The sequence below is a fragment of the Balaenoptera borealis genome, assembly GCF_965194805.1.
Source record: "Balaenoptera borealis genome assembly, chromosome: 5".
NCBI lineage: Eukaryota > Metazoa > Chordata > Mammalia > Artiodactyla > Balaenopteridae > Balaenoptera > Balaenoptera borealis.
Genome location: NC_138862.1, coordinates 132914443 through 132940604, shown reverse-complemented (window position 1 = coordinate 132940604; position 26162 = coordinate 132914443). Strand labels below are relative to the sequence as shown.

Here is a 26162-nt window from a genome sequence, read left to right as displayed (position 1 = left end):
AATTTGTTGGTTGATTGGTTTGTAAGGAAGAAAGAAGTGAGGCTATTTCTCTAAAACAAAGAGTTTGCTCTTGGAAAAAAAAGAATTTACTAAACTGTAACATTTACTATTTATCACAGAATAATATCTATAAATAGCTGCTAAGCAGAATGAGTTCAGTGATTTGTGAAATGTCTTTGAAAACTGTCCTTTGAATTTATAATCTAAATATATATAATTTTTAAATATAAAAATATAACCAAATTATAGAAGTTACATATCATACTATCAATACCTTGGTAAAGGGAAGACATACTCATCTCAGAATTATTATACTGAGGTACTGATGGGAGTATATCAAATCTCTAATGGATTTGGACAAAAATGTTAAACACTTCCTAATGCAATTGGGTTTTGTCCCCTTTCTCCCCCTCTCCCCACTTAATCCATAGGTATATTCATGTGTATGTATAATTTAATCACTTTCATGGCTTGAAGTATTTTGTTGTTGTTTTTTTTGCTGTGGAGTCTTCGTTATAGGTTATTTCTAAGGGCACACTTGTTTTTAAATATTTTTCCACTCAACTTAGGTTCCAAAAGCATTTGCTGCAAGTCTCTTGGATTATATAGGCTCCCAGGCCCAGTACCTCCACACATTCATGGCTATCACTCATTCTGCAAAAGTGGAGTCAGAGCAACATGGAGACCGCTTGCCAAGAGTGGAAATGGCTTTGGAGGCTCTGAGAAATGTTATAAAATATAATCCAGGTGTGTGACTATACCCTTGATGAGTAAGATCCTTACAATGGAAGAGCCCAAAAATTCCAGTTCTCAATTTTACCAGGGAAATGCAGGAAAAATTGTACTTGGTTATCATGTTATACTTTGTATAACATTAAGAAGAATTGACTCCATAATATTTTTACCTCTAAATAGTAGGCTGGAAAGAGAGGTCAGGTCACCATGCTTAGAATAATTCGTATCTGTAAGAGCATATGACTTTCAATGAGTTGAAAAGGCAGAGTAACTTGCTAGTGTAAAATATCACATTGATGACATAAATTGACATACCAAGTATCAATATAAGCGCTTAAATTTTATTTATTAGGTGATCTCATTTTTGTGTCTTCTGGTCCATAACACAATGCCATGTTTTTGAAAAACTGCCTGAAGTTTTTGGTGTATAAAAACTGAAATAATAAAGTGAGAATTGTCATTCTTAAAACATCTTTAAGAAGGACATTTCCAAGAACATTATCACTCTTGCCTGACTTCAGGGAGATGGATGGGTGAAAATCCGAAAGCTTCTTCCAATTCTAACTTTGATAACAAATATAGAATATAAAACCTAAAACAATATATATTCAGTTTAAGTTACATGAAGATCTCAAATCTTTTTTATTAACACTTAATATTATCTTTCATGTACTTCTTTGCTCTTTTCACTATGTATTACAGTAATACATTATTCAAATAAAATAACCAATAATAATTAAATGTTGTTTAAGAAAATAAGTCATTCCCATGGTATATATACATGGGGATGTTTTTAAAGGCAGTATTATAAAATCTGAAGAAAACTTCATTTCTTATTGTTTGGAGTTGACATATTAGGTACAAAGGAATTGCAGTAAAGCTGGCTATTGATTTGGCACTTACTTGTTTATAATGTAGTTCTCAAGTGGCAGGGTTCTAACTCAGTCTTAATTAAAAGCCAGATGATGTCACACTCTCCCCAAATGTAATTTGGCTGACAAGGGTAGCTCTACAGTCTTGAGGTAAAGAGTAAAAATACCACCTTACACTTTTAATTTTTGAGTTGTATTTGGATTGTGTGTTTGATAAATTTCTTGTTTTTACCCTGTGGGTTAACTAGGGGTGGGGATGGAAATGAAGACAAAACAAACCTAAGATAGTCTAATATCATTTAACTTCTTAAGATTTACTGATCCTTAGTGATACTTCACTCACTTTGTGTCACAAACGTTAAGAAAAGTTTACCAGAGACTTATAATTGACAGTAAACAAAAATGTGTATCAGTTTCCTAAAGGTGGATAATTTAGAACATCTCTTGGAAATAAAAATTAAACATTTTATTTTTACTTCCTAGGCTCTGAAAGTGAATGCATTGGGCACTTTAAGTTAATATTTTCTCTTCTTCGAGTCCATGGAGCTGGTCAAGTGCAGCAATTGGCTTTAGAGGTAAAAGAATTTTGTACTAAAGGGTGTTGTCTTTCCTACAACTTACTGTACATGGTTTGATCCTTGATTAATCATCATCTAAAGTTGAATGGAAGTTTGCATGTGGTTTTTTTCATTTTGCCTATTAAGCCAAGTGAATATGTTTTTAAAATTTGAATTAATATGCTCATTTTGAAGAGCAAGTATTGTAGTGTTCAAGGTGCTTTCCCTCTGTGGTCATCGTCTGTCATGCATTAGAACTTGGGATGCATTTGTTCAGTGTCATGTGGCGTGAGTTAAGGAATGCGCTTTACTTGGGAAGCTTGGAAGCCACAGATCAACAAGAAAAGGAGGCAGGATTTCCCAGATCTCTCACTGTCCCCACAGAGAGACATGTTGAGACCAGGGCACTGTGCTGGCTGCACACTGTGGGTTTGTATTCCCTCCCCCTAAGTTGCTCTCCCTTCTTATGGTCTGGTACAAAAGCAACCTTTCCAGTGAGGGTGACAGACAGACACCTGGTGTGTTACGCTGTTTACAGGAGCTGTCTAGGAAAGGCAGCTGCCGAGAACCTGTGGGCCTTGAGGGTCCAAGAGTGGTTGGAGGCCCCTCCTTCAGGAGAATGAAATCATTGGTCCCACAGGAAGCTGTTTGGGTGGAGCCTTTTCCTCTGGGAGAAGCAGGAAGACCCTGGTCACAGGGGGCTCCTTGTCCAGGCAACCCAGAGTGAGCTCCCAGGGTCTTTTTTCAGATGATCCTGCCTATTATAACACACGATTTATTATAAAGAACACCAAATTCAACACTGCGGTAACAGGTTAATGAGTACTTTATGAATGATTAAGTGTTCTTAGATTGCATTTTGGTTTAAAAAAGATGTTTAATAAAATAATAAATGTTAAATTGGTCAAAAACCTTAACAAGCATGTTCTTTAAATTGAAAAGCATGCTTCTCCACTTATTTCCTTCAAGTATCTCTTGTAACTCTTTAAATAAGCATTATTAAATCTAGGATATTTTGCTTTGAGATGCTGACCACATAGTTCAGATTAAGTGACAATGATCTTTAGATCAATGTATATAATAAGTTAGACTTAAAAGTTCATCCTCTTTGAAAGAAAAACATGCCTATTTCTTTATAATGGAAAGATAGACCTAATCTGTTGTGCTGGGCACTGAAGACATTTACTTTCTCCCTCTAAAAGAAAAAGTCCCAGTAGTAAAGATGATTATCTTCCTAATCACTTGCCACCCCAAATCTACAATTGGAAAGCACTACAGTGTACACAATAGTTCTAGAGCATGAACTGGTGTAGAATTGAAGGCTTCTTATAAGCCTCAAGATTGTGAATGGGTGCTGAAATATTTGTTTAGATCTTTATATTTAATTCTTACCTCTAAATTAATAGAAAGCTAATGTATATAATATATGCTTTACCATTAACATTTTTTATTCTCAAAAGAACAGAGTAATAAGGCCAATCTTTTAAAATTAAACTCTTGCCTAAAAATTAAATATTTTGTCCTCCAAACATTTTCCTCACTTTGGTAAAGCCTTTAAGTTTATTTAGGTCTGACTAATTTGACTTAATTTGTTTAGGTCCGAAATTATTTCCAGAACTCTTAACATCCTATTGATTAATTTTCAGGTTGTGAATATAGTGACGTCTAACCAAGACTGTGTCAACAATATTGCTGAATCAATGGTTTTGTCCAATTTATTGGCTCTTCTACATTCTTTGCCGTCAAGTACGTATATTCACTGGAATTTTCGAAACAACAGTACAGTCAACCCATTGAGGGGAGCAGTTACACAGATGATACAAAACCTCTGACACAGTGTTATCCATGTTTTGTTTTGGAATATTTTAAGTGGTATTCTTTATATTAGATTTGTCTTTCTAATTATATTTTTACATAAGTTAATTATTTTGCATTTCTCATATCAGAAGTTGAAAGAGGTAAGAGAGATCCAAAAGCAAAAGGAAAATAATCTAGGATTTTCAGTATGTTGTTGTTGAGTTGTTGAGTATAAGCTACACATGAGTAATTGAGAATTGACTAATAGTCCATGGTTTATTTTAAAAAAAAACAGACACACACACAGTTGATCTTGGATGATAGGAAAAAATGCTTAAGATAAAAATCACCTTGTGTTAGCTTAAAGTTCAGTCCTGCATTATTTGTCCTTTACTGATTTGATGCTGATAGCGACTGTTACCACCAAATGATATCAATTTTTTAAAATACACCAACCTGATTTCTTGAATACAGCCTGAAATAATATAGACTCCTTACAAACTGTACAGTCGTCTAGCATAAGTGCTAGGATCAACCTTGAGATTGCTTTTCAAAGGCAATTGGCGATACCGAGTCCAACTTTGCCACTTAACCGTCAGCAGACATTGCTCAGTCGGCTTTGCTAGCCCCTTGGAAGTCATGTTAATCTTGACTTCATACCTGTTCACCTCCTTGAGAGCAGCAACCTGTCTCATTCATTTTATGCCCCAGTGCCTTGCACGTGTTAGGTGTTATGTTCAGTGAATTGAGTGGAGTTCAGTTTCCATTGAATATTTTTGTTTTCTTCAATAAACGACGTTTGAAATAGCTCTTTAAAATGACAACTTTTAAAAGTCATTCGCAGATTATTTTTATCATCCCTACAACCTTAGTTGGTTTTTCTTTTTTATTAGTTTTTGACAGCTTTACGAGGCTTCAAACAATGCAAAATTAAACTGATTGATGAAGTGAAGAATGTTACAGAAGTCATAACTTGAAAGATTTTATATTCATATCGGATTTATATAGTCCAGTCATTATTTTAATCTTACCGGTAAAATAGCTGACATCTAGATATCTCAGCCTACTCTGCTATCATTTATATTTTAGACTAAATTATCTTTAACTGTTTGCTAAGGGACATTAAAAACATAAAATGTTGACTTCCTCTCTCCCCTCCAAAGACTTGTTTTCCTTTGAAACTATGGTTAGAACAGTGGTAGGTTTTCAGTGAAGTACTGTTGCTTCTCTTAAAAATCTCCGTTTGAGTGTTTGTTCTCCTGCCTGTTAACTTAGCTCATTCTGTCTACCATCCTTTGTTGTTTTAGTCTCAGCCTAATACTTGGCAGCCTTCACCCTCTTTGCCAACTCTTTACTCCTTTGGTCACCTGTTGTTGCCATTTTGACTTTAGAAGAGTAAAGTCCATTAGCCGAGTCTACTTCGATGACTAGGGTGAGAAGCGCACAGACTATGGGCAGAAGGATGCTATTGTGTCTTAGATTGGAATAGTGTCTTGCAACTGTTACTTCCTACTTATTTCTCTAAGACACTAGCACCACATATAAATTGTAGATCCCTGAATAGAGTGTTCTCAGGGTGTCAGGAGGTGAGAAGATTTTGTTTGCACAGTGAACAGTGAGGTAGCAAGACGGTATGGCATAGTGGTTACGAGTGTGGATTTTGGAAGTCAGACTTCTATAAACCTCTATATACCTTAGTGGTATAGTGAGCTATACCTCTCACTAGCTGTGAATCCATGGGTTGGTCAATCTGGGTCTCAGCTTCCTCACTCATAAGGAGGCCACAATTCCTGTCTTGCTGGTTATTGTGAAGATGTAAGTATAATACCCTGTGTAGAACACCTAGTTCAGTGCCTGGCACTGGTGCCCAGTAAATGTAAGCTAATGTGATGATACATTCCTTGAAATGTCTTTTACTTTGCAGGTCGTCAGCTTGTTCTGGAAACTCTTTATGCTTTGACATCAAGTACAAAAATAATCAAAGAAGCAATGGCAAAAGGTAATGTATGGAGTGCTTTCTCATCCAGTCATGCTCAGTAATGGTGAAGCTTATTTTGAGCTGCTTTGTATAGTCTGATAAACTAGAAGAATGCTTTGGAAGGTTTACAGTTTAAAAAAAACCAAACGGCATTGAGTTGAAACAAGGTTGAAAATGAATTCTACTATGATTCTATGATTAGAAAAGTCTTTTTTTTTTTATTTAGAGTATAAACACTAATTCTTTCTTTCCTTCACAGGAGCTTTGATTTATTTACTAGACATGTTCTGCAATTCAACACATCCACAGGTTCGAGCCCAGACAGCAGAACTTTTTGCTAAAATGACAGCAGATAAACTAATAGGTCCAAAGGTGAGCACAAAATGGGTTCTTAGAAAGAAATTATTAAAGCTCTGTAACTTTGATAACGGATTACATGAGGGTTACCAAAGTCTGAGATGGTGAGGAAATAACTTAATGTGAAAGTTGGAAGATCGACATACCTGAAATTATTCCTATATATTACTAGTTAGAAAAAAATTATAGTCGGTGAAGCCTGCACTAGAATTGAGAAGTCTTAAGAGAGTATTTGAATTATGGTGATAAAGCTGTTCATCTCCCTTGAAGAAAGAAGAAAAGTATATTTAAGTTATGACGGATGATACGTTAGGTTAGACTTTCACACTTCAAGGATTGGCCTGTGGAGGTAGCTTGTGAAGGAGATACACCCCACACCTGTATTAGTTAAAGCCATATAGCACGTGAGTAACAGCACCTTTGCTTCCCCTCTCTGCAGGGAGATCTTTCATTAAGAATCTGGAGCTAACAAGATGATCTCTGGAACCATGGTCCAATTTGCAGAGCAGGAACCTGTTAGAACAGCACTTCTAAATAGAATTTCATCCAGACACAGGTGTAATCAAAGTCCCCTTCTTCTGTTATTAAATCAGTTTCACATGAAGTAATGCTCACTGAAGCCAGCCCAGATATGAAATGAAGGCTCCTGAGCCCCCACTTCCAGAGTGTTAGGTGTTATTTTACATCAGTAAAACACGCTAGATTCAGTTGTTTTTTTTCCTTGTCTGATCTCCTGAGAATCTGGCACAGGACCTAGAACTGTTTTACTTTGGGAATATGGTTAATAGTCTGTCATCAACAGGGTTGATGGGATAAGGGCGATTACATTTGGATATCTATAGCAAGGGTCCATAAAATCATGAATATTGATTTTTTTAAAAAAATTTTTGGCCACACCATGCGTGGCATTTGGGATCTTAGTTCCCCGACCAGGGATCGAACCCACGCCCTCTGCATTGGAAGGCAGAATCTTAACCACTGGACTGCCGGGGAAGTCCATGAATATTGATATTTAATATTGAGTTTTCTTAAAGCTAGAGTTGGGTAGCACATAATTATAATGTCTAATATTACATGTTTTAAATAATGTTTTAGATATTTAAAATAAATATGTATTGATTGATTGATTTTTGAGCTCTTCAGTAATTTTTTGACCTTTGAAATACATGAGGGACAAATTTTACCAAGGTGAATATATTTACACTTAAATTTTCTGTATAGGAAAAATACAAGTGTCAGCTCCTTAATTGAATGATTTGCAGCAAGAGATTCTAGAACTGGGGTCAGTAAACTTATTTTCCTTTTTGGTAACAACTTTATTGAGATATAATTGACATACCATACAAGTCACACATATGAAGTATACAATTCATTGGTTTGGGCAACAACAATCTATTTTAGAAACATTTTCATCAACCCAGGAAAAAAACCCATTCCCTTTAGCAGTCACTTCCCATTCACCTTCCCCCTAGCACCTGGCAACCACTAACCTACTTTCTGTCTCTATAGATTTGCCTATTCTGAGCATTTCATGTAAATGGAATCATAATATGTGTCTTCTGTGTCTGGCTTCTGTCACTTAGCATAATGTTTTCAAGATTCTTCCATGTTGTAGCATGTGTCAGTACTTCCTTCCTTTTTATTGCCAAATAATATTCTATTGTATACATATACCACATTTTGTTTTTTCCATTTATCATTTGAAAATGGACACGTGGATTATTGCTACTTTTTGGCTATTCTGAGTGATGCTACTGTGAACACATGTGTACAAGTTTTTGTGTGGATATGTATTTTATTTCTCCGAGAGTAGAATTTCTGGATCATATGGTAACACTATTTTTAACTTTTCAAGGAATTATCAGACTGTTTTCCACAGTGGCTGCACCATTTTACATTCCCACCAGTGATGTGTGAGGATTCTGATTTCTCCACCTCTTCTCTGACACTTGTTATATTAGGTGGGCCAAAAGGTTCGTTCAGTTTTTTCCGTAAGATGGCTCTAGTAGCACTTAGCTGTCTTTAACTTCATTCAAAACAATTTTGTTGGATTGTATGTGACAGCTGTCATATCAGCGTGCATTTAAAAAAAGACTTAATCAATATTGGTTAATTTTTGTGTAGCCGTTTTAATATTGAAGATGGAAGAAAAAAGCAACATTTTCAGCATATTATGCTTTATTATTTCAAGAAAGGTAAAAATGCAACGGAAACGCACAAAAAGATTTGTGCAGTGTATGGAGAAGGTGCTGTGACTGCTGGAACATGTCAAAAATGGTTTGCGAAGTTTTGTGCTGGAGATTTCTCGCTGGACGATGCTCCATGGTCAGGTAGACCAGTTGAAGTTGATAGCGATCAAATCGAAACAATAATTGAGAACAATCAATGTTATACCACGCAGGAGAGAGCTGACATACTCAAAATATCCAAATCAAGCACTGAAAATCATTTGCACCAGCTTGGTCATGTGAATCGCTTTGATGCTTGGATTCCACATTAAGTTAAGCAAAAAAAGCCTTCTTGACCATATTTTTGCATGCAACTCTCTATTGAAACGTAATGAAAACGTTTCATTTTTAAAACAAATTGTGACGGGCGACAAAAGTGGATACTGTACAACAGTGTGGAATGGAAGAGATCGTGGGGCAAGTGAAATGAACCACCACCAACCACACCAAAGGCCGGTCTTCATCCAAAGAAGGTGATGTTGTGTATATGGTGGGATTGGAAGGGAGTTCTCTATTATGAGCTCCTTCTGGAAAACCAAACAATTAATTCCAACAAGTACTGCTCCCAATTAGACCAACTGAAAGCAGCACTCCATGAAAAGTGTCCAGAATTAGTCAACAGAAAACACGTAATCTTCCATCAGGATAACGTAAGACCACATGTTTCTTTGATGACCAGGCAAAAACTGTTACAGCTTGGCTGGGAAGTTCTGATTTATCTGCCATATGCACCAGACATTGCACCTTAGGATTTCCATTTATTTCAGTCTTTACAAAGTTCTCTTAATGGAAAAAATTTCAGTTCCCTGGAAGACTGAAAAAGGTACCTGGAACAGTTATTTGTTCAAAAAGATAAGAAGTTTTGGGAAGATGGAATTATGAAGTTGCCTGAAAAATGGCAGAAGGTAGTGGAATAAAAGAGTGAATACGTTGTTTGATAAAGTTCTTGCTGAAAATGAAAAATGTGTCTTTTATTTTTACTTAAAAAACCGAAGGCACTTTTTGGCCCACCCTATATATCTTTGTTGAGTATAGTCATCCTAGTAGGTGTGAAGTGTTATCTCAGGGTTTTGGTTTGCATTTTCCTGGTGCCTAATGATGTTGAATGTCTTTTCATGTGCTTAAGTGGCCATTTGTACATCTTTTTTAGAGAAATATCTATTCACATCCTTTGCTCATTTTTTAATTGGGTTGTCTTTTTACTATTGAGTTGTAATTGTTCTTTATATATTTTGGATACCAGTCCCTTATCAGATATATGATTTGCAAATATTTTCTCCCATTTTGTGGATGTCTTTCCACTTTACTGATGGTGTCTTTTTTTAATTTTGATGAAGTCCATACTATCTTTGTTGTTGTTGTAGCTTGTGCTTTTAATGTCATATATAAGAAGCCATTATCTAATCCAAGGTTACAAAGATCTATGCCTGTATTTTTTCCCAAGAGTTTTATAGTTTTAACTCTTGTATTTATGTCTTAGATCCATTTGACCAAGAAAAGTGACACACATCCTGTTTTGTGGATGCTCTCTATCATGTAACTGACACTGTTTCCTTTAGTTCATTGGCTGCTAGGAGTTCAGGGCTAAATTTGTAATATATTGCTTGCAATTATACAGAGCTTTTGATGTTTCCTTTGTGTACTGACTTCCTATTAGTCTCATTCATTCAAATAAGTATCTGAATGAGTATACTCAGAGTATATACTGAATGAGATATTCATTCAAGTATCTGCTTGTGCCAGGGGCTGAAAATACAGCAACAGCAAGACAGACTTGGCCAGGGAAGATTTCTATAAGATGAGATTTGAGCACAGACTTGAATGACACAAAGGAAGGAAAACTATGTGAGGACCTGAAGGAAAAACTTATCTTTCCAACCTTCATTTTCCTTTTGTCCTTATGCCTCGGACTAATTTTCAGTTTGTGTGTATGTGTGTCTTGGATATATTTTTTTAAGCTGTTTTTTAAATCCTTTCTGGAAAAAGGCACAGTATAATGTAAAACACAGTATAGCAAAATAAATGCACTAAAAAATACTTGTACGCCACAAAGGTAGCATGAGAAAAATTTGTGAGGGTGTGGGGTGTGGGAGGGGTGGAGGGACAGGCCAGCTAAGGGCCTTCTGGGAAGAAGGAACAGCATGTGCAGGGCAGGATCTGGCAGGGTGGTGTGCTCTGGGAACTTCACACCCCACTGGTGCTGAATTTCTTAAAGTTTCTTAAATTTGAGGAGGAGAGAGGAAATGAACCTGGATAGGTAAGTAGTAGCAGGTCGTAGTGAGTCTTGTTACCTTTGCATAAACCAAGGTTTATCTGTTCTCTCAGTCCAGAATTTTTGGATGATAGTTGTGGCCCATATCAGCCATAACATAAATTACAGCAACATTCTGTCTTAGAGAAATGTAAAGCAGACCAAATATTGAGATGTTTCCAATAGGTCTCTTTTCTTTCTCAAACCTCCTCATCTAGGTTCGAATTACATTGATGAAATTTCTCCCGAGCGTGTTTATGGATGCCATGAGAGACAACCCTGAAGCTGCCGTACATATTTTTGAAGGAACTCATGAAAATCCTGAGTTAATTTGGAATGACAGCTCCAGAGATAAAGTGTCCATGACAGTTAGAGAAATGGTGCTCGAGTAAGTCAAGAGACGCGCAGTAACTTAGTGCCTTCAGGTGGGGTCACCGGGCAGGCAGGCGTGCCTCACGTTGTCTGTCACCTTTCTAAGGCTTACTCTACATGCATGAAAGTGTGTCTTGTGACTGAAGTTTGATGTCCTTTCTCCTTTTTTTTTCCCAAGGCACTTTAAAAATCAGCAAGACAACCCCGATGTAAACTGGAAGGTAAAGTATACTTTTATTCAGAGGAAGGAATTTTACATTTTACTGTAAATTTTTGTTGTTTTTTTAAACTCCTGATGAGTGAGTTTAATGCCAACCTTTTAGATACTTTGTCATTAAGAAACTTAGGTCTTCCCCTGGAAAATAAGGTTGTAAACATAAAAGTAGGAATACTCACTTTCAGAGTAAGTAACTTAATCAAAGGGCTTTTTCTGAATTTTGTTAAGAGAAAATAAAACTTACAATAATTTTGATTTGATTATATTAATGACTATTTAAGGACTAGTTAATTTCATAACGATTTCTTTAATAAGGTTTTTATTTCTTGCTTAATGTACAACTAATGATTAGTAAGTGACTTGACTATTCTTTCTCTATTTAAAGTTGCCTGAAGATTTTGCTGTGGTGTTTGCAGAAGCAGAAGGTGAACTTGCTGTTGGAGGAGTTTTCTTGAGAATCTTTATTGCACAACCAGCTTGGGTTCTAAGAAAGCCTAGAGAATTTCTTATTGCACTGCTAGAAAAGTTAACTGAGCTCCTGGAGAAGAACAATCCTCACGTAAGCTTTAGCCGTCAGCCAGACATTTCATATAGTTTGCTAAACATGTTGATAGTGTTTCTGTTAAAACACCATCCTCATTGACCATACATTAAGAATTGGCTACCTCTTTCAATGTAGCAGCCACCCTTAAATTCACACATGCCTTGTCAAAAGTGAAACTTCTTGGTAAAAGTTGGAGGTATGTATATTGAGAGGATGCTATTTCTAACAATTATAGTAGCTCTGAAAGGTTTCTGCTGTCCCATTTCCAGTGATGGTATGGTTTTAAGGAGAAACCTAAATGTGCAGTGTAGAAACCTAAATGGAAGTGTGTCCTGCTAGGGCATGTTCTTCACTTAGCTTGCCATAGATGGCAGGAATGACCCTACTTAAAAAAATTGACAGGGGAGTCTTAACTACATGGGTGAACCCTGTACCTATGCTCAAAGCCAAAGGCTAGTAGGAAAGCAGGAGTGAGTAGGAGAGTAGACTTGGTCTTGGCTTGGCAAGTCATAAACCCTGATGTAATATAAGGTTTTGTTATTTGAACTCATATATTGAAAATAATTGAGGTACATAATTAATTAAGCAAGCTGGCAGTAGAGGTGATTAAGAGCCCGATCTGTGTTGTTAAATGGTCCTGGACCCCAGTACCAGCCCCCCCACTGACTAGCTCTGTGGCCTGGAGTAATGCCTCCTGATTCTACCTCAGTTACCTCATAGAAGGGTAACAGCATCTGCCCCTAAGGCTGAAGTTTTCATGAGTTTTGATAAATGTGGAGTGCTTAGTATAATGTCGAGTACTTAGAAATCATTAGTTACTATCATTAGCTTTGCAAAAATTAACATTATGTCAGATATTTACATATGTCTCTTTCTATAGTCACATTTTCTCTTTACTAGAATTTTTACTACATACATAGTTTGCTTAAAAAATGAAATCCTCAGAAAGGAGAAACTTGCAAACAGAAAAACGTATAACATTTTCCTTCTATATTGCTTTCTTTTTCAGTGCATCCCAGCTTCCATGTTTATTTAAGACATGTTATGTTATGGATATATATGTTTGCATATAATGGTATAAGTTACAGGTCTTTGCAATCCATTTTCCACAATAGAAAGTGCATTATGACAGCCAGACATGTTAATTAGTAGGATTTTTAATAGAACTGGGGAAAACATTTTTGCTAGTTCTTCATTCTCCTGAATGATTGATGTTCTCTGACATTGGCATTTCTATAACATTATCTGAAAATTTCTAGTAATATCTTTTGAGAGCTGATCTCTTAATAGACATCTCTTATCTGCAATAGAAATGAGATGTGGAATAGAAATGCCCAGAGAAAGGTTGCTTAGATTAATGTATCACATTCTTAAAGTCCTTTAAATTCATGCCTTTGTCAAGATGGGGAAGTTTGTTGTTCTTTTAGGATTTAGGGATCACTTTTCAAGTATCAGCACTTAGAACTTGTGGACCCTTAGTAACACCAAATAATTACCAAGGATGTTTAGGACTTCATCAGTATTTTACAGTTTGCTTGTTTGTTTGTTTTATACCCTCCAGGGAGAAACTCTGGAAACTTTGACAATGGCAACAGTATGTCTCTTCAATGCACAGCCTCAGCTGGCTGATCAGGTCCCACCATTGGGCCATCTCCCCAAAGTTATCCAGGCGATGAATCATAGGAACAATGCCATTCCTAAGAGTGCCATTCGAGTTATTCATGCCCTGTCTGAAAATGAGGTATTGATGAATCCATTTAGTAGCTTATAGCTCTAGAATTCATCTGTGCTCCCTCTTCCTGACTAATGTACATTGAAGTATAAATCCCCTTCCTACCATATGCCTTAATCCATACGAGCCTCATGGTATTGTAACAATTCTTAAACTGGTTTAAATGATCTGATTAATAGGAGACTGAATTTGACTTAGTTCATTATTAAACTTGAGCTGATGGGACTTCCCTGGTGGTCCAGTGGTTAAGACTTGGCACTTCCACTTCAGGGAACATGGGATCAATCCCTGGTCGGGGAACTAAGGGATTTTTGGCGTGGCGCGGCCCAAAAGAAAAAAAAAAAAACTTGAACTGAATGTAGGTTTTTCATATATTATTGTGGTATTTACCGTGTTACATAAAATATTGCTAGTCTACAAGTAACCTTCTCTTTTTGGGCACTTAGCTGTGTGTTCGAGCCATGGCATCTTTGGAGACCATTGGCCCACTGATAAATGGAATGAAAAAGAGACCAGATACTATTGGTCTAGCCTGTGAAGCAATTAACCGAATGTTTCAGAAGGAGCAGAGTGAATTAGTAGCACAAGTAAGTGACTTTCTAGATTTCTATTTTAGGGAAGGCAACATACCAAACAAATAGATTTTCACTTATTTAGCACTGATTTTGGTTTCCCTGACTTGGCAGAGAGGTAACTTGTGAATTTGTGCATGCACAATTTTATATTTTATACACACACACACACACACACACACACACACAGGCACATGTATATATACACACAGAAAAGGTGGGCCAGCTACCAAAAATCCTTCCAATGTCAAAGTACTTTTGTGATGTCTGAATTTTAAATTTTGGTTATTTATCCTTAACTTGCTTTGTAAAATTTGTTTTATCCTTTTTGGAAAGATTCATTCTGTTTATTCATTCCTTTGTTTCTGAAGTCATGTTCAAAAAACATGCCAAGGTTTTTATAGTCCTTTTCAAAGAGACTACCCATCTAATGAAAAGAAGACTTTGTGGGTACCAATGTAGCAGACATCAAGGGAACCAAAAAACATATAATAAATTTAAAAGCCATTGAGAAAGTGATCTTTCTATAATACAACTTTTAAACGTGTAACTCATTCTTCACTTAAAAATCCTTCAATGGTTTCCCATTACCTGCCAGATGACAAAGTGACATTTGACATCCTTAGCCTGAATACAAGGCCCTGCATCCTTATTATCTGGCCCTCCTATTTCCCAGCCCCTTTTCCTCTCACATCTTCTCTCTCCATCCACCCCCACTTCCATCCCTGTTCCTTGTTCAGGCAGGTTAGAAGTACTGAGTACATTTCAAGGAGATAATTGGATGCTCTGAGGTTCAAATTTATAATTGGCTGGGAGGGTTGTTGTATTGGAAAGAACATGAGTTAGTTCTACCACTTGATGGCTCTGTGACCTCAGGCATGATATTTAACCTTACAGTACTCAGATTCCTCATCTGTAAAATAAAGTTATGACTTCTCACAGGGTTGTTCCAAGAATAATATCTGTAAAAAAGAGGTAGACTTACTTAGTTACTTCCACCTCTTTCCTTTGAATTTCAGAGCGGGCAGTGAAAATTATGTGGTAGCAGAGTATTACTTAGCTTTTATTAGGCTAATAGAAAATGTATGGTGAATGCAAAGGTTGATGTTTTAAGAAAATGTGAAAAAGAACTAATATACTGCCAATATTGTTGCCCATCAGTGTATGTCCTTAGAGGAAGCAGACCAGTATACTCGCTGAAGCTCAGGTTCTGTACTTTATAGGTCCAGACACAGATTCCATTACTGTCTAGCTCTGTGACTGTCAACATGTTTTACCCTCCATGCATTGATTTTTCCATTGGCAATATTATAGTTGTGCCTACATCATTAGGTGTTGGGAGGATTAAGTAAAATAATCAGCATATAGCATTTAGAATAGTTGATGGAACAGAATAAAATCTCATTAAGTAAAAATGTCATTACTATTAGATACCCTCGCCCCCGAAATTCTGCATCTGGCATTAAAATAAAATAAAGCAGAGTGTCCTCTTCCAGATATGGTTCTGGGAGTGAAATTATTTCCTCAGTGGACGGCTTACATTTTTTAAAGCGTATATATTTGTGTGTGTGTCTATATATATATATAGACACACAGACACATACATACATACACACACGTACACACGTATGTATACTTAATATTCTCTTCTAGGCCCTGAAAGCAGATTTGGTCCCATACCTCTTAAAATTACTTGAAGGCATTGGCCTTGAAAATCTGGACAGCCCAGCAGCCACAAAGGCTCAGATTGTTAAAGCTCTCAAGGCAATGACTCGAAGCCTGCAGCATGGAGAACAGGTGAGTCTGCACAGAGGTAACTTTGCCGATTACAAGGCATTTTCAAAGCCAGGTGTCTTGGCCATTGGTGATCTATGCACCTCAGCTCAGGTTCCACCTACAGGTGTGGTTCTTGACCGTAACTGGAGCAGATCCCAAGACCAGGGATGGACTAGCATAGCTGCCTCATAAAACACAAACTATATACTCAAATAGTCACCGGGAGGATTCTTTCTCTGGATAGTGGTAGCATGTTGCACATTCTTCAGCATAGAAGAATACTGAGCATTTAGTTGCCGGTTAAGATTAACTTTCAGTTCTAGGAGTTACTGTGGAATAGTGATAACTGCATTCATTAACCATCCCATAATACCATTTTAAAAGATACAGAACATCATTTTAGTTTCATCTCCTTCCGTTATTAGCACTTACAAAGTGTTGGCTTCCTTTTTGTTGTAACTTAGATTCTATTAATGTGTTTCAGCTGCATGCATATGCTGAGTTCAAACCAGTTCAGTAATTTAATTTTCCTCATTGGTTTTTTTTTTTTTTAAACATCTTTATTGGAGTATAACTGCTTTACAATGTGTTAGTTTCTGCTTTATAACAAAGTGAATCAGTTATACATATGTTCCCATATCTCTTCCCTCTTGCATCTCCCTCCCTCCCACCCTCCCTATTCCACCCCTCTAGGTGGTCACAAAGCACCAAGCTGATCTCCCTGTGCTATGTGGCTGCTTCCCACTAGCTATCTATTTTACATTTGGTAGTGTATATATGCCTATGCCACTCTCTCACCCTGTCACATCTTACCCCTCCCCCTCCCCATATCCTCAAGTCCATTCTCTAGTGGGTCTGTGTCTTTATTCCCGTCTTCCTCATTGGTTTTATTCTTTTTTTTTTTTTTTGAAATCGATTTATTTGTGGTTTGCAACCACAATTTTTAAAAAAAAAATTTTTTTTTAATTATTATTATTTATTTATTTATTTATTTATTTTTGGCTGTGTTGGGTCTTCGTTTCTGTGCGTGGGCTTTCTCTAGTAGCAAGTGGGGGCCACTCTTCATCGCAGTGCATGGGCCTCTCACTGTCGCAGCCTCTCTTGTTGAGGAGCACAAGCTCCAGACGCGCAGGCTCAGTAGTTGTGGCTCACGGGCCTAGTTGCTCCGTGGCATATGGGATCCTCCCAGACCAGGGCTCGAACCCATGTCCCCTGCACTGGCAGGCAGATTCTCAACCACTGCGCCACCAGGGAAGCCCTGGTTTTATTCTTAATGTTGCATCTGAGGAGTTCCTCATTCAGTATAGCCCTATATATATATATATATATATATATATATATAGCCCTATCTAGTAATGCTCTCTTTTTTTAAGTTGAGGTGAAATTTACATAACATAAAATTAACCATTTTAAATTGAACAATTTACTGGTATTTAGTGCATTAACAATGTTGTATAACCACCACTTTATCTAGTCCCCAAAACTCTGTACCAATTAAGCAGTTATTTCCCATTTCTTCTTCCCCTCAGCTTCTGGCAGTCACCACTCTGTTTTCTAGGAATTCACCAATTCTGGACATTTCACATAAATGGAATCATACAATATGTGACCTTTTGTGTCTGGCTTCTGTCACTTAGCATGTTTTCAAGGTTAATCTGCGTTATAGTGTGTTTCAACACTTCATTCCTTTTTAAGGCTGAATAATGTTCCATTGTGTGTATATGCCACGATTTGTTTACCCATTCATCCGTTGATAGATGTTTGGACTATTTCTACCTACTAATGTTCTTCTGTAGGTTTAAATTGACTTAAACCTCTCCTTTAGTGAATCCATTGTGTTTGTATGTTCCAACTAAAGAAACATTTTGTATGCTGTTGTCCCTCCTAGCAGTATTCTCATTTGAACTATTTAAGATGATAATAAAGAAGAGAGACAGCATGTGCTGCTGCAGTCATTAACTATATGTTGAATAAAGTTACCTGTGGGTGTTCTGAATGCCAAGCAAAGGCACTTCTGTGTACCGCGTGCCAGCAATTGTCCTCCCCTCTGGATTCCTGTTGATGAGAATTAGCAGAGCAACCTTGACACCCACCTTCCACTCCCAAGGGGAGGAAAGAGTTATGATACTTTCCAAAATAGGAACTTTAGCACCTTCACAACTAATCACTTCCACCATTGCTTCTCTCCAAGGTTGGGACAAAGAGTCTTTTGGACTCACACAGTCCCCGTATATATCTCTACTTTAATGCTTACCGCTAAGTTATCTGGCATTGTCTGTCTCCCCTACTAAACTGTAGGCACTTCAGGGACAGAGAAAGTCTTTCTCATCTTTGTGTCCACTGTGCAACCCACATATGAGGTGCTCAATAAATATTTGATCTGAACTTTGATATGCGAAAGATATCCTCTATATTGGAATTTCCTAAACTTTTTTTTTATCTATGTCACAGAAAGAAACATGTCTTCCATCTTAGTCCAATACACATTTACACACATGTTATTTATACTCGTGTGTGTATATATATCACAGGACAATTTTGCCCATTTTACATGTGATACTCTGACGCTTTCTATATTAATCTATTTTATTTTCTCAAGCATGTTGATCACAACTGTCTTAATAGATTTCTTAAACTTCTAACAGGTCACATCCATAGTTTGAAAAAGTGCTTTAAATTGTAGCTTGAGGGACTTCCGGGGAGGTCCAGCAGTTAAGACTCTGCACTCCCAGTGCAGGGGGCCTGGATTTGATCCCTGGTCAGAGAACCCGAATGCCGCAACTAAGAGCCTGAATGCCGCAATGAAGATCCCACGTGTCGCAACTAAGACCCGGTGCAGCCAAATAAATAAATAGATGTTAAAAAAAAAAAAAAAGTTGTAGCTTGAGTTTTGCAGTAGCTCCTCCCCAAACCCCTTCCTGAGGAATACTTCATGAACCCACACCACACTGTCAGCCAGTTGTTACTATCACAAGAACATCTTCGTGCCCAAATTACATACAAGTCAGTAAGTTCAAATAGTAGAGTCCAAGTTTAGAGGGAAGACTGATTTAGGGACTTACTTGCATTTGGCTTAATGAGATGTGCCTGGTATAGAGTGTCTGATGAATGTGAGGTCTTGGTTCATCTTTGGTTCTTTCCTCAGCTGGCCTGTTCCTTTTGTCTTGTAAGTTTGCTTTTTCTCTTTAATTTCATCTACCAACATCTAGCACTTAGTTTAAGTTCAAAGAGTTTGTTTTACTTCCCTAGGTGAATGAAATCCTGTCTCGTTCTTCAGTCTGGAGTGCCTTCAAAGATCAGAAACATGACTTGTTTATTTCTGAGTCACAAACAGCAGGATACCTCACAGGTAAACCACACCCAATTCTCTTCCCTAAGACACATGGCAGAAGCCACTTGGACCTTTCTTTTGCCCTGTCTAGACTAAAAATGGCATTTAGAGGGTTTTCCTAGGTTCCTAGCTACCTGTCTTGGAGATGCTGTGGGCATGCAGTGGACGTCTGGTTCTAGCCCAGACAGCATGCGAACTGCTGTGGTGTCGAATGTGTGCTGACTGCAACGTGGACACTGCTTAGTTTTGATCCAGTAAATCCATGGTGTCATATGTTGTATTTGGAGTATGGCTGTATTAAAATGTTTATCTTGAACATGTAAAAAAAGAGTGGAGAGATATCTACTCAGAAATATGATAGCATCGTTCCATTCTGTCAGAATACTAGGTTGAAGTTCCAAATATGCATACTCACATGTGAAATATTTTTTCTTCGAAGTTACCAGTGATTAATCTGAAGTTTTACTAAATATTTAGAGTTTATCTTCTCGTGGGAGGAAATATGTGGGTACCATAAAGGAAAGGATGTTTTACTGCCTAGGGATCAGAAGATAATACACTGCAGAAGCTTGGGACATTTGTCCATTTTACAGACTTATTTTAGCATAGTAATTTTGGAATACTTGTTTTCATATTAGCTTCTGTTTAAAAAGAAAGTCACAGAAGTCTATTGCTAAATGCTGAAAATGAAATATAGTCTTTGGTATAAAAGTTTTTAGTTTGAAATTAACCTTAGGAATATTAAGTGATTCTTGCAGCCTGCCTGAAATTATAGTATTTTAAAAAATGTCAGCCCTGCGTCCTCCTCTAACCAGAGATGATGTAGGTAAATTGAGAGAAAAAATTAATTACCCAGGGTTTCTCACACCAGTGTAACTGTTTTAATAATCCTGATCGCTAGTATAGAAATTTATAAATCCTGAAGACCAAATCTTGAATATTCAGAAGTGGGGACTTTGGTGAAAGTTTTGCATGGTTTTAATTTTAGACGTGGTTGTGACATTACTGTTTTTTCCTCCACTATGACCTCTTTAATATTAATCCACTAAAATTTATAATCAGACTTCTAGAAATTATGAACATGTGGTGCATGTGTGTGCATTAAGAGTAGAGTGCTGTGGGTTTCCCTTCTACCTTTCCCATCCCCTGCCCTATGATTTCTATGGAGAGAAATACCTAGAATATGGTCTTAGTCTCTTCCATATCTCTTTCAAATTCGGGGTAAAGCTGTAGCTTCTAAGTAGGAGTATGTTCTTATAGACACACTAAAAACTACCACTTTAGACTCTTTTCCCAAAAAGTTTACACAATACCACCTTTTCATGGTATTATATTCATTACTTTGTATGTAAGAACGGTACGATTGGAAAATCTGCCGTATTTTTTTCTAGCTGAGAGTAAACTTATTTAAAATTTGACCTTGAAGAATAGGAAGATATAGATTACAAGCAGGGACAGGAAGGCCTCTTCTAATTCTTTTTGTTCTTGAGTGTACTTCACATTCATTGCATTCACTGACTTGACTGGATGGAATAAAAGACTGCAGGTGATCTTTGACGTACTAACAGCTGTGGGTCAAAAGGTCTGTCGTTAGAATACAGAAGAGAGAAGGATTTATCTTCAGAGACCTAGAGTTCCTTTAGAAATCACTTGGTCCTCACCCCCACCCAGATTCCCTAATAACTGTAGGAAAAGTTCAGGGAGCCAAAAGGTTTCTGTCTGTGCCTTTCCTTTTACTTGGATCCCTGGAGTAGCTTCTGAATGAGTTATGAGAAGCAGCTTTGATGGGCTGCAGAAGGTTAGGGAAATAAAAAGGCTGGGGTTTATAAATTTCTTCACATCCTTGGTCTGGCTCACGGGGCAGCAAGTTCCATATAAAGCCATCGAGGGGTAGGTGGTATAAATCCCAGCCTGGAAAGGGCCTGGAGCTTTACTGTGGCCATTCTGAAGGTCATTGTTGAAGCCCAAGGGCACATCAGTTGACGTGGGACAATCTGGACTAGCTCTGAGCTGTGTTGGCCCCCTAATTGTCCAGTTCTTAGCACATCATCAGTCTGGGATGTTCTTTTGTTGTGAAAGTACTACCGGTTGAACTGATGTATATTTATCGCTTGGATTGCCAAATGTTTTCTTTTTTGTGTTTGAGCTTTTCCGTTGAATTGTGTGTCATTGTTTGATAAAAGGGGCTAGTACTTCTAATAATGATAAAATTCCGTTACATGGAACTCCATGGAATGTATACAGTGTTGTGTTGAATTGGAATTTTAAATTTACCCCACTCTGCCTTCAGTCTTGAGAAGATTCAGTTTGTACCAGCCCCTGTCTAATCAATTTGCAAATGAAATAAGGTGCTGTGAGAACATAAGTTGTCACCAGCCTTTTCTTCTGATAAGTAGATTTTGTTTAGGAGATGGGGAGAGATAAAGGAAAGTTAATTACTATTTCAAAATAAGATGGGAATGACTAATCGCATTTATGATTTTCTTCTTCCTGGCTGCTGAGCAAATGTCACTCAGTCACATGTTCAGGATTTGGGGTAAAAATTAAAATGTCCTAGGCAAGATTATTCAGTGTTGATAAATTGAGATGAGACGGACCCTCTAGCCTGGCATATTGTTTTGTTTTATGATAAATGTTCATCTAAAAGTGCCTCAGTGGGACTTTACCCATGGTGCAGTTAAGCTGTAACTGCTCATTTTGCAGGGCCTTGGGTTACTTAGCCATTTATTTTGTTTTAGAAGAGCTTGGTGCTAACAAGCTCAAAGCCCTATAAAAATAATTTCAGCAGTGAAAATCCTCAGATTTCCTTACCTAGAAAATCAGTAGAGAAAGAAGGAACAACAAGGAAAGAAAGAGAAGTGGGCCAAGGCAAAGATGCTTTTAAGAGCTAGAATTGGAGATGAAGAACTTTGTACCATATACTTATTTACTTCTATTTAATTAGAGGCATGTGGAATAGTTAACTTGTTTTCCTAAGGTCATCAAAGGGAGCAAGTGTGCATTTCTTGGGCCTCTCATCAAACTGGTCCATTAGTTCTTTGCAGAGTTGGTTTTTATTACCTTTTGTTTTTCTTTTTACACGTGTCCAAGACTACACAATGGGAGCCATGTTAGGAAAGATTCCCTAAGGTCAGTGTCAGTTTATTGTAGGACATTGCTGCTAAGACAGGGCTTTCTTTTTTTCCCCCCCACTGAGAATCCCATGTTCATTTTCACCAAAGGCCATGCTCCTTCCACTACTCCATCATGGCAGCCAATTCCATTCTGTGGGATTCTTGGTTTTCACATCCCTCTTAAGTCCAGCTGCCTTACACAGTGTGCCATGTGCCCCGTTTCTGGCAGCCCCTACTCTTTCCTGCCATGTTTCTCTGGAGAACACAGTGTCGTATCCCAGCAGACTGTAGCTTCCAGCCCCTAGAAGCCAGACATGTCTGGAAGAGGCCAGGGGTGTGAGGGAGAGAGCATCTCAGACTTCATTTAGAGAAATACCAGGAATTGACTTGTCTTTCCTAAAGAGGCAAATGGTGGGGCTAGAATTTGGTCTCTTCTGGATAATTCTTCTAGGCCCATCATTCACAATTTAGATTTTAGCCCAGAGGTTCCCAAACTTTCTCAGTTCACAGTGCCTTACTTAGTGATTTTTTTTTTCTTTATCTACCCCTAGGCCAAAAGAAATGCTTAATAATTAAGTTTATTAAGTAGTTATATCCAAACAACTTGCGATTAGTTGTTTGTATGGTATCCAACAGATATCATTTGTCTCTCAAATTAAAAATAGCCCGTGGTGTCCCGTGTGAATTTGCCCCGGGGTGCCTCAGCATGTAGTCTGAGAACCACATCCTTAGTCCTTTCTCTATATGTAGCATTCATGATTTGGTCTCATAATCTATTCATTTGATGTGAACTAAGTTGAGCCCACATCAGAAGTGCTCAGGAACTGTACCAGTCTGGAGTGTTTAGGGGTTTATTCTTAAGGGTTGCATCCTTGGCACGTTCCCTAGCAATCTTGCTGCTGCCTGAAGTTCAGAGTGGCAGGTTGGTGGGAAGTGATGTAACCGTGCGGCGCTGTTGCTCTGAACTGCTGTCAGGGGGGTATGGTCTCTTTCCTGAGCAGTCTGTGGAAGGCCTGGTGTCCTGATTGGTGGAAAGCAGGGGTTGATAGATGCAGGCCCACCTTGCCTTAAAAAAGGGAAAATCCTTTTTCTAGGTTTTCTAAGTTCCCGGGCACTCCAGGTGGCAAGTGGCACCTCACGTGAGCTGAGTTGTCTCTGGCCGCCGTGTAACCACGTGCTGCATACACAGTGTCTGCTTTCTTCACGTCCTCAGTACACATGCTCATGAGGTTAAAAACAAGATGAATCTGAATTGTCCCCCTTTTGTCCTGCTTCAGTCCCTGTTATACCTTAGCCTTCATCAAACTGCTCTGCTGTTTGCACTTCCTTATGACTTCCCTTGCTGCTTATGTTTCTTTTTTCCCCTCAGGTGTCTCTCCTTCCCTTCTAACTGGCAGCAGTCCCCTTCACCTCAGGAGCGGGCTTTAGATCCGCTCTGCCAGGCAGCTTGCTAACTTCTGTGTAGCTCTCTGAAGCAGGTAGAGAACCATTTTGCTAAATGCATGCCGCTTCCACTGCCTTTCTAGTCCTAACCCTTACAATGTTCCTTAGCTGTTTGCCTTGTTTCCTATGATTTCAGCTAAAAGTATTGTTCAATATGCAGTATTATGCTGCAGTACGGTGTCTCTTGCAAGTACTCTGTTGTGCAGAGTACAGTTGTGCAGTGATTCTGAGGTGTAATTAAATGTCTCTGCAGTTCATGATAAACTAGAGGGCTAAAGCCATTATATATGCTCATAGGCCACATCTTCATAAATGCTGGCATAGATAATGGCATTTTTGTGCACTAGAGATTGTTAGAATCAAGACATATAAAACTAAAATATTGATACCTTTTCCATAGCACTCTTATTTTGACCTATGAGCGATGTCCAGAGTTTGCGTTTTCTTTCTCAGAGACCTTGGTGTAGCAACCCTTGTACATTTGGTGTTACTTGTTAAAGTAGCATTTCTTTGCACCAAATGAAAATAGGTTAACTCGAATGTGGATAGAAGTGTTTTTTGTTGGGAATTCATCACGTATGACTTTCGAATGGACTGACCCAAGTACAGAGTTTCTTTCCTCTGTTCCCATTTTTTCTCATTTGACATTAGCTATATCCTTCAGCGTCCAAGATTTTTTGAAAGATTGAACTTCCCAGATGTGAGAAGGGAAAATTTTTCCATGTTTCCAGTGTTACTGTCCAGCATAAATTTTGAAATGATTTTTAACTTTGTCATATAGTAAAGGCAAACCATGAAAATGGTGCTGTGTAGCTGTTTATTAAGGTTTCGTTGTATGCTTAGGTAATCCTAATAGATTGTATCAGTTCCTTGTGATGGGGTGCTTGACCTGGTTCTGACATTTTTATAAAGGTCAGTGTTTTCACATCACTCTGCTCTTTAGAAGGTGTGTATTTTCCTTTCTCTCTTGCAGGACCTGGAGTTGCTGGCTACCTTACTGCAGGGACATCGTCTTCAGTCATGTCTAACCTGCCGCCTCCCGTAGACCGCGAGGCAGGCGACCTTGGCTTTCAGACTTGAAACTTTATTGAGAGACAATAAACGCTGAAAGGCCAGTGCCCCGTCCACATTCCTCCAGCTGATACGTTGAAGAAAACTCTTAACTGCCTTTCTCCTGGTTTCATGACAGTGTTATTCCTTTTTCTATAAATATATTTTTATTTAGGAAAAAAGTCAGTGATTCTAATTGTATCACGTTATAAGAAAGCACTCTGGGGATCAACCTAAGCGGGTACACAAGAATTTTTTTTCTTGATGTATGTAAGCACATTTTGTTCCTTTATATCTGTTTACAAGACTGTGAATCAAGAAGACAAAACTTTCTTCCTAGTTTTTATAATGTTTTTTTGAACTAGTGTGACCGTGGGGTTGAACTGCAGTCTACAGAAATTGGGAAATCTAAGTCACCCCTAAGAAGGGCATTTCCCTCTCCTGCATCGAGTCTGTGTGGCTGTTCTCCTACCGTCGAACACTATTAGGTTTTGTCCTTGCACCTGTTCGCTGGTATCCTCTCCTCAATCATTAACCTTCTGAGAGCTCACAGCATACGTTGGTATGTATAACTGGCTTTACCAAATTGAATGAAAAAGGAGTTGTGCAAAAAAATTTAAAAATGGATGTCAAGATGTTATGTAAGAGATTAGTGTAATTGTGAAATGTTCTATACATTATCAAATATATAAAGCTTTCTATATTGAATGTACATTATACAGATCATTCTTATGTGTACATAAAATTTTAAAAATAAAGGGAATTGACTGCTTTGTTAATGAGATATATTTGTTCTCGTTTCATTTTTCCCTTTGAAGACCTTGTATATCTTTATTTCTAAGACAGGTTTAGTAGTAGTAGCAGTAAACAGACTTTGCCTTACATTTCCAGTATCTCATACAGCTACATTGACATATATGTTCATTCCTAAATCCCTTCATTAGTATTTCAACCACATCTAAATTTCCAGACACAGATAGCATCTCATTTATTTTCCACACAATATTCAGGAATGGGTCAGGCTGTTAATAAATAGCTTAATGCATGTGACACATTAATTCCAATATTTTTAAGAGGAAAGAAGAGTGAGAGGAGATTTCACATAACAAATTTCAGCACTGAGGTCTTCTAGTGTGATCACAGACTACAAGAAAATATAAACATGTAAAATATATACAAACACTTCTTAAAGAATAAGGAAATATCCAACCCTCCAAGTTGCCTTTGAAAGCAAGAA

General features: G+C 37.7%; 1 protein-coding gene across 10 annotated transcripts in view; it reads left to right on the top strand.

Annotated features, from left to right (window-relative positions):
• Positions 1-25709, top strand: part of DNAJC13 (DnaJ heat shock protein family (Hsp40) member C13) — a 122896-nt gene extending 97187 nt beyond the window's left edge. For 5 of the 10 annotated variants that reach the window (XM_082392609.1, XM_082392610.1, XM_082392605.1 and 2 more), the window contains 13 exons: positions 570-747; positions 2091-2182; positions 3811-3910; positions 5886-5960; positions 6199-6311; positions 10994-11163; positions 11326-11368; positions 11750-11923; positions 13470-13649; positions 14087-14227; positions 15866-16009; positions 19238-19337; positions 24849-25709. In XM_082392609.1, coding sequence (XP_082248735.1) covers positions 570-747; positions 2091-2182; positions 3811-3910; positions 5886-5960; positions 6199-6311; positions 10994-11163; positions 11326-11368; positions 11750-11923; positions 13470-13649; positions 14087-14227; positions 15866-16009; positions 19238-19337; positions 24849-24955 — 1617 coding nt within the window. In that variant the 3' untranslated portion in view covers positions 24956-25709. Of the gene's footprint in view, positions 1-569; positions 748-2090; positions 2183-3810; positions 3911-5885; positions 5961-6198; positions 6312-6735; positions 6854-7517; positions 7579-10993; positions 11164-11325; positions 11369-11749; positions 11924-13469; positions 13650-14086; positions 14228-15865; positions 16010-19237; positions 19338-23801; positions 23911-24848 lie in introns of those variants that run through there. The other 5 variants (XR_014244815.1, XR_014244816.1, XR_014244817.1 and 2 more) reach the window with 5 other exon arrangements.
• The last annotated feature ends 453 nt before the right edge of the window (positions 25710-26162 follow it).